This window comes from Podarcis pityusensis, assembly GCF_964106645.2.
Source record: "Podarcis pityusensis genome assembly, chromosome: 8".
NCBI classification, from domain to species: domain Eukaryota; kingdom Metazoa; phylum Chordata; class Lepidosauria; order Squamata; family Lacertidae; genus Podarcis; species Podarcis pityusensis.
This window is the reverse complement of record NC_138033.1, coordinates 86877873-86891696: the sequence shown is the minus strand read 5'-3', so window position 1 is coordinate 86891696 and position 13824 is coordinate 86877873. Positions and strand designations below refer to the sequence as shown.

At 43.2% G+C, this 13824-nt stretch overlaps 1 protein-coding gene across 8 annotated transcripts in view; it reads right to left on the bottom strand.

The window, feature by feature from the left end:
- The window catches only part of GPAT2 (glycerol-3-phosphate acyltransferase 2, mitochondrial), a 72756-nt gene that overhangs the window by 40847 nt on the left and 18085 nt on the right, over positions 1-13824 (bottom strand). For all 8 annotated transcript variants that reach the window (XM_081017355.1, XM_081017352.1, XM_081017350.1 and 5 more), the window contains exons 2-5: positions 13157-13270; positions 11639-11712; positions 8295-8405; positions 2200-2340 (exon numbers count right to left, since the gene is read on the bottom strand). In XM_081017355.1, coding sequence (XP_080873481.1) covers positions 2200-2340; positions 8295-8405; positions 11639-11712; positions 13157-13270 — 440 coding nt within the window. The remainder of the gene's footprint in view (positions 1-2199; positions 2341-8294; positions 8406-11638; positions 11713-13156; positions 13271-13824) is intronic.

Below are 13824 nucleotides of genomic sequence, written 5' to 3'. Positions count from 1 at the left end.
ATGTATCAATGTGGTTGTTGTTCTGGTTGTTGTTGTTTTTTACTTTATGTTGTAATCCACCCTGGCATCAGTACTGATGAAGAGATGGCTATAAATCATTTAAATAAATAAATAAAATATAGGAACCCCCCCTTTCCTCTAATCTCTTGCTAGAGGTTTTCACAGTCACCAAAAGATTCCCTCTCTTCCTTAAAACAAGTATCAAAGTCATTCAGCAGCACCACTGCAAGGTCAAACAGTAACTGCTGGCCAATGAGCTGATAAACTATATCCTATACAGCATTACAAAATATATTTACATAATCACAGTGTCATAATCCATTTTTTAATATTTTTTTTTAATAACTTCAGGGCCATGAGGTCAGCCCCTTGGTGCTGATGTAGTTATACATGTCATTATTATTATTTCTGTTTTCTGATCTTTAACCATAATAAAGAGTGGTGGTGATGATGTTGTTGTTGACATCGGGCTCTTTAGATCCTTCCACTGAGCTCAACGCCACAGTGCAGATTTAATTAGGCAATCTGGAAAGGCAGCCACATGCTGGTGTAGAGTCAATCCATAAGCAAAGAAAGGACAATGCAAACAGGCACCTACTGGCAATATTGCTCCCATGTACCCTCAGCAACGTGCAAAATGAAAACCTGGGATCAAAATCCTACAATCTCAAAGTGAGATCCTGCTGCAGTTCAGCCCAGGAGCTTACCAGGACAGCTAACCTCAGACAGCAACAGGGTGGCCTCCTTGCTCTTTAGACTAGGGAAAATGCTAGAAGTAACAGGCAGCAAGAAATTATCTCCGCAGATTTAGTAGTGAACACACTCCTGCATGGTGAGTAAGATAGAACTATGCATTTGAATTATTGAAATATATTATTTTCGCCATGTGGTTTTTTGGGGGGTGAGGGGACATCTAAGAGGGGTACATTCTTTTAAAAGCTACAAAATATGGGTTCAGCGGAAAATATTAGCATTATACTCCCAACAAGAACTGAATGAGAATCAAGAGCCAGTGCAAAAAAGGTATCACTGACAAATCTCCCAAACTCAGCAAATTAAAACCTCTAGCAAAGTGGGGAAGTGTGGGGTCCCTTAGAAGTTTAGCAGCAAGTGCACTCTCCATGAGCACAGTGGTGGCAGACAAGCTATCCTGAAAACCCTCTTGCGTGCCACTACCAATTGCCCTCTGCATTTTGCAGCCATGCTGGATTGTTGGGTGGCTTCTACTGTGCATTATTTAGGTCACAAGGGGCAGTAACAAGCCTGAGTCAGCAGTCCACAGGAACTGGCTGTCTAGAAATGTTACCATAGAATCTCAGCAAGCCAGCTGATATGTGAAAGATGGATACAGGGCCAGCCCAAGTCATTTTGCTGCCTGAGGCAATGGACAAGATGACTCCCTCACATTCCATGTACAGAAACTTACTGGAGTTGCAGGTTAATCTTCCTGCAAAACTGGCAACTTTACAGTGTCCTCTGGCCACATGAGGGTAGCAGGTTAATTTGCAGGGTGGTACACAGGCCCCTGGCACGCATACCTCTGACTTCCAACAGAGGCAAACATCCAGGGGTGACAAGAAGAATGGCTGGAAAGCTGTCACTTCTGCTGCCCTAGTATCTGCCACCGGAGGCAAGTGCCTCAGTCTGCCCAATGACAATGCAAGCCCTGGATATTTTCACTGTGCTGGGGAAGGAGGGGAAGGGAACAACAGGGAGTCATGTCTAACCCCTCTCTAATAGTCTTTTGGAAGCTAGTCAAACCTTCCTTTTTAAGGCAGCTTTTTGATGGCACGATTATTTAAGCTTGTTGGTTTCAGTGCACTGAACTGCATCTCCTGCTGTATTATATTTCTTGTTTTTGCTGTTTTAATGTTTTTGTAATTGAGCTTTAGTTTTTAAATTCATTTCAATTTTGTTGTTACCTGTCTTGAGCTTTTTTAAAATAAAAGAGAGGTGGTTCAAAGCCACAGATGATGTTCCACAACTCCATATTTGATTGCATACACACCACACATTTAAAACACACACACACCCTCAAAGAAACCTGGGAACTGTAGCATGTTAATGGTACTGGTAATTTTAACTCTGTGAGGGGCATACTACATTTCCCAGGAGAGAGGGGAAATGTCCTTGAAATGCAATCTCTGTAAGCATACGCACCCCCCCCCCCATTTAACCCCCTCCTTTGCAATCCCATACCTCAGTAGGAGAGGTGAAACAGAGGACTGTATCTGGCAGAGAATGCTGTGAATTCTCTGCATCCACTGTGGGACTGGCATGCTGGTCTCCGGCGCATCCCCCTTGCTCTGAGGCACTTTCTGACACACAATGTCCTGTACCCTTGAAAGACAAAAAGGAGAATAAAAACATATGTTTCTTCCTATGAGCACTTGATGAAGGATTTAGGCAGTCAAAAAGGACACTTGAAGACGATGAACAAATTTTAGAACACAAATACATCTCTCTAAAACTTGATGATAAACTGAAATTTGGATACAAGAATGTGTCAGCATTATGTTTGATTGTTGTTTTGCGAGCCCAGCTCTTGGTCACGTTCATGAAATTACAAATTAAGATATCAGTTCTTTCTCATTAACTGCTCTGGGCAGGACAACAGGATACAAATAATATTAATGCAAACAATATCAAGTGAATGAAAGAGCAAGATACAGAATTGCCTTGCGAACAGTTATGGGAAGGATAATTCCCATGTATGTGCCATACAAATCCCAATCTATCTCTGTGTATACAACCTTTATTATTATTGCTGTAATTATTATTATGTTACATATGTATTTATTTATTTATATCCTGCCTTTTTTCCTAACAGGGAATCAAGGTGGCTTACAGATAAAATTAAAACTATCTATCTTTCCTTTAAAAAAAACATACAGATAATCACAATAAAAGCAGCATGGCACCAGCCCTTTCATTAAAAGCAGTCAGTTCCTAAAACCCTGTTGGAGTAAAAAGATCTTCACCTGCTAGCAGAAGGACAACTAGGAGGGAGCCAGAGTTCCAAAGGAAGGAGTTCCAGAGTCTGGAAGGCACCACCAAGAAGGCCTCCTTCTGCAGCCCTCCATGTGTGCCTGGGAGTGTGGTGGAAACAACAGAAGGCCCCCCCCCCCCCCGCTCCAAGATTTCAAAACCGGGGCAGGCTCATATATGGGTCTTCCAAATAGCCTGGACCTAAGCTGTATTTTAAAATACGGTATATTCTTGGCTGCCTTACAGAATCCTGTTGCCAACCAAAAAAGAGAGGTAACAGTCCCGTCCACTCTGATTTCTCAGGAACTTACTGAAATTCTGCCTCTGCAATACTGTGCCTCTGCCAATAAAACAATATTGTGCCTCGGAACAATTAAAAAAAAATAAGGTACATTATTATTAACGTGTTGTGGACTTTGCTGGGAGGACTCCACAAACTGAAAAGTCAGGGCTGGAAAGACCTTGATAACCAGAAATATTTCAATGTCCTACAAAATGGAGTATCAGCTTTAATAAAGGAAGACATAAGGCCAATACTATCTATGTGCACAATGCTTTGTGATGTATTATGGCATTCCTTTGTTCAATTTCTGAATCAGGCATTGTAATTTATATAACACTGAATGCACTTGTTGCAAAGTTTTTTTATACTAATGTTGTACAGTATTTTGTTGGACATTTTTCTTTTGCATATGTAAGTTCACAAAGACTGTGCAACTTTTACGCTGTGAATTCTGGTTCAAAAAGGCTTGTGATAAAATATGAATTTTTTAAAAAATATCTTGATATATAGTATTCTAAACTCAGCGCACCCAGTATACCACTGTAAGATTTTTATTACTTTCCTTCTTTTTTCTGGACCTTCAGAATTTTGCCACCTCCTATTCTAATTTGGCAGAGTAATCTGCATAACAAAAATTCTACTTGTTAATGTAGATTTATTTCCCCAAATGAAGAAATATATATATTTCCAAATTATGATTCTATAGCTACATGGGAAGTACTGTAAGGCACACTATAGCTATCTCTGCCCCAAGGGATCTCGTGTTGCTGGCTTCTTTACTTCCTTTTGATCCAGCCCATTTGCCCGAGGGAGGTCCACAACTTGAACCCACTGAAACAGGCTGCTGTTTTCAGAGGTTCACAGTTGTGCCATTTCCACAAGCAACTCTCAAACCATTTAGGGTTTCCCCCCTTTACATTTCTTACATTAGTAAAACCTATACAAGTTAGAATGTACTCTCCCCCACCCTCTGTGGTACATTAACCATTCACAAGGGACACAATCCTTATTTAAAAGCGTTTTCAGCATCACTTGTCAAAAAACGCCCTCAGACTCCAAGGAATCCCAGCAGCTTTGCCTGAAAAAACTCTACTGGAAGCAAGCCATTTTTATATATGCTTTTCTGTCATTACTGGCAAGTCTTGGGTTGTAGCCTTATACACCTCCAACAGCTCTGCACACCAAAGTGCTTTGGTCATCCCAACTCAGCAGCCTGACATCAAAGAGAGACTTGCAGGTAGTTTACAGAAGAGTAAGGGGCAGGGACCCAGGGGGAGGGAGGGGGAAAGGAGAGCTGAAGCGCCATGTAGGTACAGATTGAAGGATCTAGACAAGAGTGCTTGCCTGGTTGTACCACAGTAACTCAGAACCACTGCAGACAAACCACTGCTTGGTGCAATTCTTTATTTGACCCCAGAGGAAGGCATGGCCCACCCAGCCTCAAAAAACAGATGGGGAAGTGTGTGTATTTACATCCAGCGCTTTGAGATCACAAAGCAAACTGAAGGTGAATAATACCTGGTTTCCAAATAGAGTTCCTCTGTCTTTATCCCGAGAGACAAGAAGCACTACAGCAGGATTTTTCAAAACTGAATGAGAGGATGGTCCAGCTGTGTTTGTGCACATGCAAACATGTAGAGAGGTCTGTAAGCTAGGAAGAATGTTTGGGGCTTTAAGAAAATCAGAAACTGCCTGGATAGCTAAAATGTTCCCAAAAGGTAACTAACGTGGATTAAGCAATCTTGAGTATGCACACGAGACAGGAAAGGGGGACTGGAACTTTGAAGGGCTGCCTTATAAGCATAAGCAGGAGTTATTTCTCAGCGGTCTTTTGTCCTCACAAAGAGAGGGATTTAAGAGTGGTCAGAGGGGTAGATTTCCCTCCCACTTCAATGCATGCTTATGAATGAAAGGATTAGTGGAGTGGTTTTCAACCAGTGTGCCTTGGCGCCCTGGGGTGCCACGGGCAACACTGGCCTCTGTCCCTCTTTCCTTCCCTTCCTCCTCTGATGCACTCTCGCATTATCTGCCTCCCAAAGGGTTGCACAGCTGTTTGTTGCAGCAGCCCTGGCTACAAGCTCCCCAGGTGAATGGTGACTCTGGGGCTGGCCGGGGGTGCTGGTTGCCAGGAGCTGAAGCAGTCTCAAGTAGGTGAGGGAGCCTAATCAGCCAGTCCACCAGCCCTTTACTTTGGGAACAGACAGACAAGTGGGAGGCTGGGCAGGCACCGCACCGGCCTTTCTTGTGTTTGGTGTGTGTCATGCCTGCCTGGGAGCAGAGTGCCCAACACTGAAGGGTAGCCTTTCCGCCTGGCAGCCCAGCAGCGCCCACTGCTGCCAAGCCAAGGTGAGTAAGGTACTGGCTTCATGTTCACCTTTGGCCAGTCTCCAGTGGGCTGCTAAGGTTGGGGGCATCTTCTTCCCAGGCCCCTGTGGACAGGCATGAGGAGGCACCTCTCTTTGGGGCAGGGGGTGGCTCAGAGACCAGGCACAGCTGCTGAAAGGACTCCTAAGGAGAGGGGAGAGGAGAGGAGGCTGAGGGAACACTCCACAAGGGAGGTTATTCGAAAAAGGGAGGGGGGCTGCCGGCTCTGCAGGCAAGGGGCAACACAACTGGGCTTCTCAGGCTCAGAGCATGTTTCCCCACAGGGAAGCCACAAAAAATGTAGTTAGTCAAGGAAACCGTGGACTCAAAAAGGTTGAAAACCTCTGGATTAGTGGATTGGAGCATCTACCCTATAAGGAAAGGTTACATTTGGGGCTTCCTAATTTAGAAAAAAAGTAAGTAGTAGAAGTAGTAGTAGTAGTAGTAGTAGTAGTAATTTGTATACAACCTTTCATCCGTAGATCTCAGGGCTGTTCACAACATAAAAATGAAGGGGACATGATCTAGGTATGAAAATTGGGCTGTGTGTGAAGAAAGTGGGGTGGAGAACTTCTTCACACAGCACACAGCTAGCCTATGGATTCACAGCCACAATGTGGTGGTGAAGGGCAGTGGGAACAGATGGTAAGATTCAAATGGTGGAAAACAGAATTATGAAGGCTACTGGCCATGATAGCTATAAGCCACTTCCAGCTGCCCTGCTTGTGGGCTTCACAGAGGCACCTGTTTGGCCACTGTGGGAAACAGGAGGCTGGACTAGATAGGGCTTTGGTCTGGTCTAGCAGTGAGGCTCTTCTGATATTCCTATGATTTTAGCATCTATATTAGGGGTTATGTGAAAAGTGTATACCAGATGGCCATTATTCTGCATTAATTAACATAAAGTGTGTGGACATGAACTTAAGTATTTTCGCTGTGTGGTGGATGGAATGTTCTGGAAGCCCCATACTCTAAAAACTGGGAAGACAGAACACAATTTTGCACGTTAGGGTAAAAATAGATGTGATGTCACAGCAGGCTGTTCATGCACACTTGAGCCTGGCTTTGCAAACCTCTATGTGCAAATGTCTTACAAGTCAAACGTTGTTTCCGTAGTGTAGTGGTTATCACGTTCGCCTCACAAGTCAAACGCAAGATCTCAGGACTTGTCCTTTTCTTCCAACTGTTGTTGTTTTTAAAAAAATTAAAAAGATTTGGACAAAACAACCAGGCATGTTCTGGATGGAAAGAGGTAAAAGAAAAATCTGCTAAATTACACAATCTCTGGAGGCCAAGTTCCGGACTTCAAAAAGACTCTCATCTTGGCATTTTGATGAATGAGGTGAGTGGCTGCCATATTTTTGTATTTGTTATAGCTGCTATTTCATGATTTGGTGAACCTCACCAAGAAAGAATTAATTATCCAAAGGAAACGAAGGAGGCGCAAAACTAATTGGATGTAATAGCTTCACAGTCCTTGGTGGAGAGCCCTAATCAAATTTGGCAGAGTAAGATCAGATATGAAAGGGGCTCGGGCCGAGGAGGGAAGATGGCGACGGCAGCAGTTGTGATGCAAAAAGAAAAAGGAAATGAAAAGCAGTCTCCCTTACTAGAGGGAGGTTGGCGATATTTTTTATTTGAACTACAAAAGCGATGTACTTTACAAAAGATGCATTTGCTTGCATGGAATATTATCACATACGGTTTGAAAAGAGAGTGATGGTAAACTCTGGATGCCTGCCAGCTGTCCGAGGGCCCTGGGGAGCTGCCGTGGGTTTTTATGGGGAAACCGGAAACAATCTTTGGGTAACTTACTGATTGCGAAGTACACCCCTATAGTACATTGGAAACATCAGCTTATTTAGAAATAAACCTTGGATGGAAGCCCAGAGCCTTTTACAGCAAGAATCAGCAGAACATCAGCAGAGAAAGGAGGGGTCATCGAAAGTGGACTGTGCTTCAAAATGTTATAACTGAGAACAATATGGAAAAAAATTGCCTCCTCCGTGAGTACAGAAATATGGAATCGTTAAACAAAACAAGATAGTTATACCAGCGACTGACTGAGAAAGGAGGATGGTCAGTATCAGGATTGGAAAATCGGGAAGTAACAAAGAAGAAAGAGAAAATAAATGATGGACATTGGTTCTTGAAATCCAGAACATGGGAAGTCTCATTGAAATGATTTAATTCAGACTCTATAATTGGCTGTATTGTTTTTTGTTTTAGAATGTGGTAAGATTTGGCTCGATTTGTTATTAATATGAATGTGTTTTTTTCATTATTATTGGAAAATGAATAAAAATTATCCCCCCCCCCAAAATGCTACCAAACCTAACATCAGAAGGCAGAAAGGCTGCTCAACCTCCAGAGTGCCCCAAGTTAACAGCAGCAGAGGTGACTGGTGGCCATTGGGACTGGTAGGGCAGAAGGCCAGGAGCCAGAGCCAATAACAGGCAGAGCCAACTCATTCTAGTTTTGTGACCATCTTCCCTGCTGAATTCTACAAGGGCAACACTGAGACTGAAGAGAGAAAACTAACAAGCAATGAGTGTCATCCCTTAGACTGGATGTAAATAAAAGACAAGCAGGTGGGGGCTGAATGAGGGCAGGCTGAGGATGAGATAGCGCCCCGTTTGCTCAAATGGGCCAACAATACCTCTTGCTGTGGAAGATTCTTTTTTGGAGATCACTGGGGGTATCAGCACAAATTTTCCAATCACACACTGTGAAGAAGCAGCAGAGTCTTCTTACCAGCCAGCCTCTGAATCTGAGAGAGAGAAAGTTCATATATAAGAGATTAATAATGGGATGCCCGTATCTGTGACATTCCTAAGAGCTGAAAATGCCCCCCAACTGCCCAGAATATGGCAGTCAAACCAAGGTCCATTCCCAATCTCTAAAGCAGGGTAAGGAACCTCAGAATGGGGAGTCAAAGCTGGTCCCTCAGGTGTGTCTACCTGGCCCTTGAACCTCTCCCCTTGCTTCACCCATCACTGATTCACACTCTTCTTCAGTAGGTTTTGGAGTGTGTCCTTCAACTCTGATAATGCCTCTTGCTTGTCCATAAATAGGATAAGGACAGTATGTGAAGGCATGCAGAACCTGCTGAACAATGGTTAATATTTATAACTATTGCTTGCTCATTTTTTTCTCACCCTGCTCTAAACTAAGTACAAGATGTCACAGCTCCTCTTCAGTATCTAGGAACCATCTTGCTAAATGACAGCAAGGCCAATCTAATCCAGTGTTCAGTATCTAACAGTTCCTTGCCAAACTGAATGTTACAGCCATCCCCTGTTGTCTTTCATAGTACCTGGTATCAAATATATGCTGTTTCTGGATAGACCTGACCTCACTGTAGTAGCGCAACTCATTTTTAAAGGCAAATAAAGTAGTGACCATCACCACAACAGGTAGCAAAAAATTCCAGCCAGAAACCTCAGAAGCAAGGCCAAGAAGGCAATGACCACCCCCCGTTTGTCTTGCAAAATCTATACATGTACTTTATAGTATCTAATTTACCAATGTTGAATTGCCATTAAAAAGGGTTTGGAATCTATACCTGCTGCTGCAAAATGCTGGAACCAGAATAGTTCTGGAATATTGCTTCCCCAGCTGTTAAAATTGCACTGGCTTTCAACTGGCACAAAGGGCTCATCCATACCTCCTTTTGTGTCTCACTTTCGAGGCACAGGGCTAACCTCTAAAGCTCTCTGTCGGTGGGTTTCTTTTGTCCTGGCGCTTTCCCCAGGAAAATCTGCATTTTACTGCTGAATCGGAGCAAATGGCAATCTGTAGAAAACCCGACTACCATTTGTCCCGATTTGGCAGTAAAACATGGGGTATTCCTGGGGAAAGCACCACCACCCCATAAAAACACTCAGACATGGACCTGTGCCTAGAAATGTAACAAAAAAGGAGGTCTGAAGGAATACCTCTGAATACCAGTTTTTGGGAATTGCAGGTGGGCAAAGAGCTGTTGTGCTCATGTTCTGCTTATGGGCTTCCCATTGGGGCATCTGGTTAGCCACCACAAGAACAGAATATGGGACTAGATGGACCATTGGCCTGATCCCTGTTTCATCAATTAGAATCATCTTTGGAGGAACTGCCCCAAGGATGAGGATGCTGGACTGGGCATTCTTGATGGCAGTGCTCCAATGGAGGTTAAACTACCGCCCTCTTTTAGGACAAAATATATATTTTTATTCAGTCAGGCTTTTAAAGGATGCATTCACTCCTCCTGCTTCAGCACAGCCACAAGGGAGCAAAAGCTACTGCTTCTGTTTTAGATTAACCATAGTTTAGTGTTATATATGAGCCTTTAACTCTTGTTGTTTCAAGCCAGGGCAGGGGAGACGGTCTCCCAGCTTGACTTTTAATCCTATCTAGCTCACCCGGTGTGGTACCCTCCAGATATTGTTGGCCTATAACCCCATCAGCCCTAGCCAGCAGGGCTGTTCAGAAACAATGGGTGTTGCAGTCCAACAACATACGGAGGAGACCACATGAATGCCCTCTTGCAATTGCGTCAAGGTCTTTTTGGTAAACTGCCTTGGAGGGTTTTAGAGCCAAAGGGTGGTTTGTGGTGGGGGGAAGTAACTCTAGAACCTTAACTTTCTTGATCTTTAGAATCTTGAGAGCGATGTTTGCTTTACTACTAGTCAAACACAATTATTCTGATTTTAAGGTGCTAAAACAGCATTCAAAATGTCCATTATTAAGGAAAACACATTTGCATAATTTAGCTTTAGATTACAAAATGTGGTTAACTAATGACGATTTCCTTGGAGCAAAATTCATTTATCCTTGTTCCAGAGTTCTTCCCACTTTGAAAAGGAGTTACACAGTAGGGTGGAAACTGGCCCATGTTATCCAGAGCATAAAGCAAAGGGCTTCACTCTACTAGACCCACCTCCCTTAAAAAAATCTTTGCTTTTGCTCTGATATCAATCAAGTACTTTCTCTCCTCCCTGCTGTTAATAACACTTAGCACTTTGGGGATTTCAGTTTTCAAAGAACTTCACAAACTACAATTAAAGTAATTAGGAATCAGGCTAATGAGAATAAAGTCTTTAATCCTCACACAAATCCTATGAGGTAGAAAGCTTTGTTATCTACATTTTAATTTGGAGGCGATGGAGAGAGGGGAGGGGAGAGGAAGTAAGGGGAAATCAAGAAACACAGAGAATAAATGACTAACCCAAACACAGCACTCTTTGAATAGCTGGTCCAATACTTTTGATGTCAAACGGCCCCCACCCACCCTAATTAACACAAGGCATAGTCCATCAGGGTGTTCACCTGGACAAACCCTCTTGAAATAAAAGAGGAACTACAAAATAGCAATACTGTTAATTTAAACAGGGCTGACAAAGGAGAATCAACCTCCTGGTGGGTAGTACTGCATAGGACAAGAGGCAGCTGGTAGACCTTGGACTAGGTGGGGCAGCATGTGACCAAGGAGGTCAGGTAAGCTGCAGTGAACCACAGCCCTAAAACACCCAGCTACACCAAGCAAAGGTTTGCTCTACTGTTTTTGCCTCTTTTTATACAATGCAAACACTGAATATTCAAATTTCTACTTTCTGCACTAGCAGTGTGGATTTTTGGGTTGCACTTCCAATGTCTAGAAGGTACAATGCTAGGCCAAAACTGGAATGCACCAGGAGGAAACACTGACCCAGGGAGAAGAAGGTGCAGAGCAGAAGTCACACAACCAAGTATAATCACTGCTGTAATTTCTAACATTGTGGAATTTCTAACATTGTGCTATTCCTAATAATTCATGCACCTGCAACTTCTTAAGAATGTTATGCAGACCACAGCAGCATATGATGTCTTTAAACCCCAGTATAAGCATAAACAATGTGAGATAAGGATAAGACAATGGAAACAGAGCACAGGTGGCATTGTAAGTTATACAAAATATGTGGGAAAAGCCAGGGGAGTATATAGACATTTTTCCCAGGCCACCTTCCCATCCACTCCAGATCTTACCTGGTGTTTCCTTCTGATATTTTAATTACATTGCAAAATCCAAGAGAGATCATGTTCTTGTGGAAAAAGAATTCCTGAAGGCAAAAAGAGGACAAGATTCAGGTCCATTGACTTTTCAATCTTCCACCATAACTCAGCAACCTACCCCCCAGCTTGGAGGTGAAGAGCAGTACTAGCAACTTAGTACTTACCAAGCAGTACTTAACAACACCAGCTCTCTCTCTCTCTCTCTCTCTCTCTCTCTCTCTCATTGGTCTGAACTTGCTTGATCAGATAGAGACCAAGGTAAGCCATCCTTCTGCCTCCAGAAGTGCCCAGCTCTAAGATGATTCACACCCTATATTGCTTCTAAATGTGGACATTTCCTGATCATATTTGCCCAATTAATTAAGAAAACCATCCAACCAGCATTTTGTGGTGATGAACTTTATTAGTTAATGATGCATTGTGTGAAGAAGTATGTCCTTTTGCCTTTCCTGAACCTACTGCCTGCCAACTTCTTTAGATGATCCTGAATTCTGTTATAACAGGAGAAAAGACTTTCCGCCTTCACTGCTCATCCTTTTACACATCACAAGTCCTGTCCTCCCCGACTTATGTCATTTCTTCCCCTAAACTTAAAGCTCTGTCCCATTTAGCTTTAAGGTGAAAGTGCTCCAAGCTTTAGTTTAATTTAGCAGCTCTTTTTGATAACTTTTTTAAGTTGGAGTAATCAGAAGCATACAGTGTTTTCTGACTGTGGCTACACCATGAAGTTCGGTATCATGATGACTGCTGTTTTATTTTCAGTTCCTTTCAATCAGCAACCTATTGGGTCACAGCCAGGCAGCGTGAAGTGAGACTGAAATTAAAAGCGCATGCATGGTGTTTATCCCATCCTGTGCCTGTATTGGCTCTCAAGTCGTTTTTGTATGTGAAATTGTTCTAATTGTTTTATATACAACATTGCATAGCTGTTTTTACAGCTGTTTTCATTGTTGAAAGTGATTCATAAGTGGAATGCAACTAATAAAAATGTGGGTGTATGTGGAAGTTTTACAAGGCAGCAGGCAGATGGGTAGATGAACAGAGCCCACTATTTAAATAGCTCAAGTTGAACAGTGGCTGGAGTCAAATCCATGGCCTTTTCGTTGCTACTCCTAGCTTAGAGACCACCTGTTAGCACATTTTCCACCTTAAAGTGGTACCGAACTACACAATAGTTGCCCAAGGTAAGGGAAGTCATGTGGGCTGGCAGGCCAAACCAAAAGCAGACTGACCCATGACTGGCAATCAACCCTTCTTTTTCAGCATTTCCCTGCACTAGGGTCTGGGAGACCAGGTTCAGATCCCCAGTCAGCCGGGAACCTCACTGGGAGTTCCTGGGGCCATTTCCTATCTCTCTCTCTATAACCTACCACACAGGTGGTTGTGAGGATCAAATGAGGCATGGGGGGAACCATGTGCACCACCCTGAGCTCTTTGGAGGGACGGAAGGAAGGGTATAAATATACGAACTGAAATAAATCAACTTCTTACCCAGCTCTTTGGTGTGCACCTTTGGCAGCAATAGCCCACAAATGGCCGGCATTTGCCCAGAAAGGGCACCACAGTTCCCAGCTTCCACTCTGAGTCCAAGTCCAAGGTTTTCATCTGAGGAGGAAAAAAGTATCTTAACGATCCACCTGCAAACAAATTAGCTTTATGGCTTTTGAAGTAATATTTGGCAGAACAGCATTTCCCTTAAGCAGACACTCTTTAATAGAAATCAAGCACACAAGATTCCAGCAGACAAGATTTCCATATTCATTTTAAGCCGTTATGCTTAATTGAATCAAAGCCCTTGAGGGGATATGGAAAAGAAGGATTCTTTTGTAGCCTTAAGTGACCAGCAATTAATTGTGGGCTATTCAAACACACACCATTTGCAGTATTCTGAGATTCTGCGTCCTGCATTGCTCCAGTACCTTCTCCACAACCAGCCAGCATTCAAAATTAGCTGGGCGCCAGTTGCGTTTTGTGACTGGCAACCAGCCTTTTGCAATGGGATTGAGATGTCTAGCATCTCCAACTGCCTGGCTACAGTAAGTTGGTCTGCAGTAGCAAGAGATGCAGGTCTTTTGCTGCGGCACTACCCCAGCCAAACACCTGATGCAGCACCAAAGACAAACATACACACACACACCCGCCGCTATGGCACTGCTGGG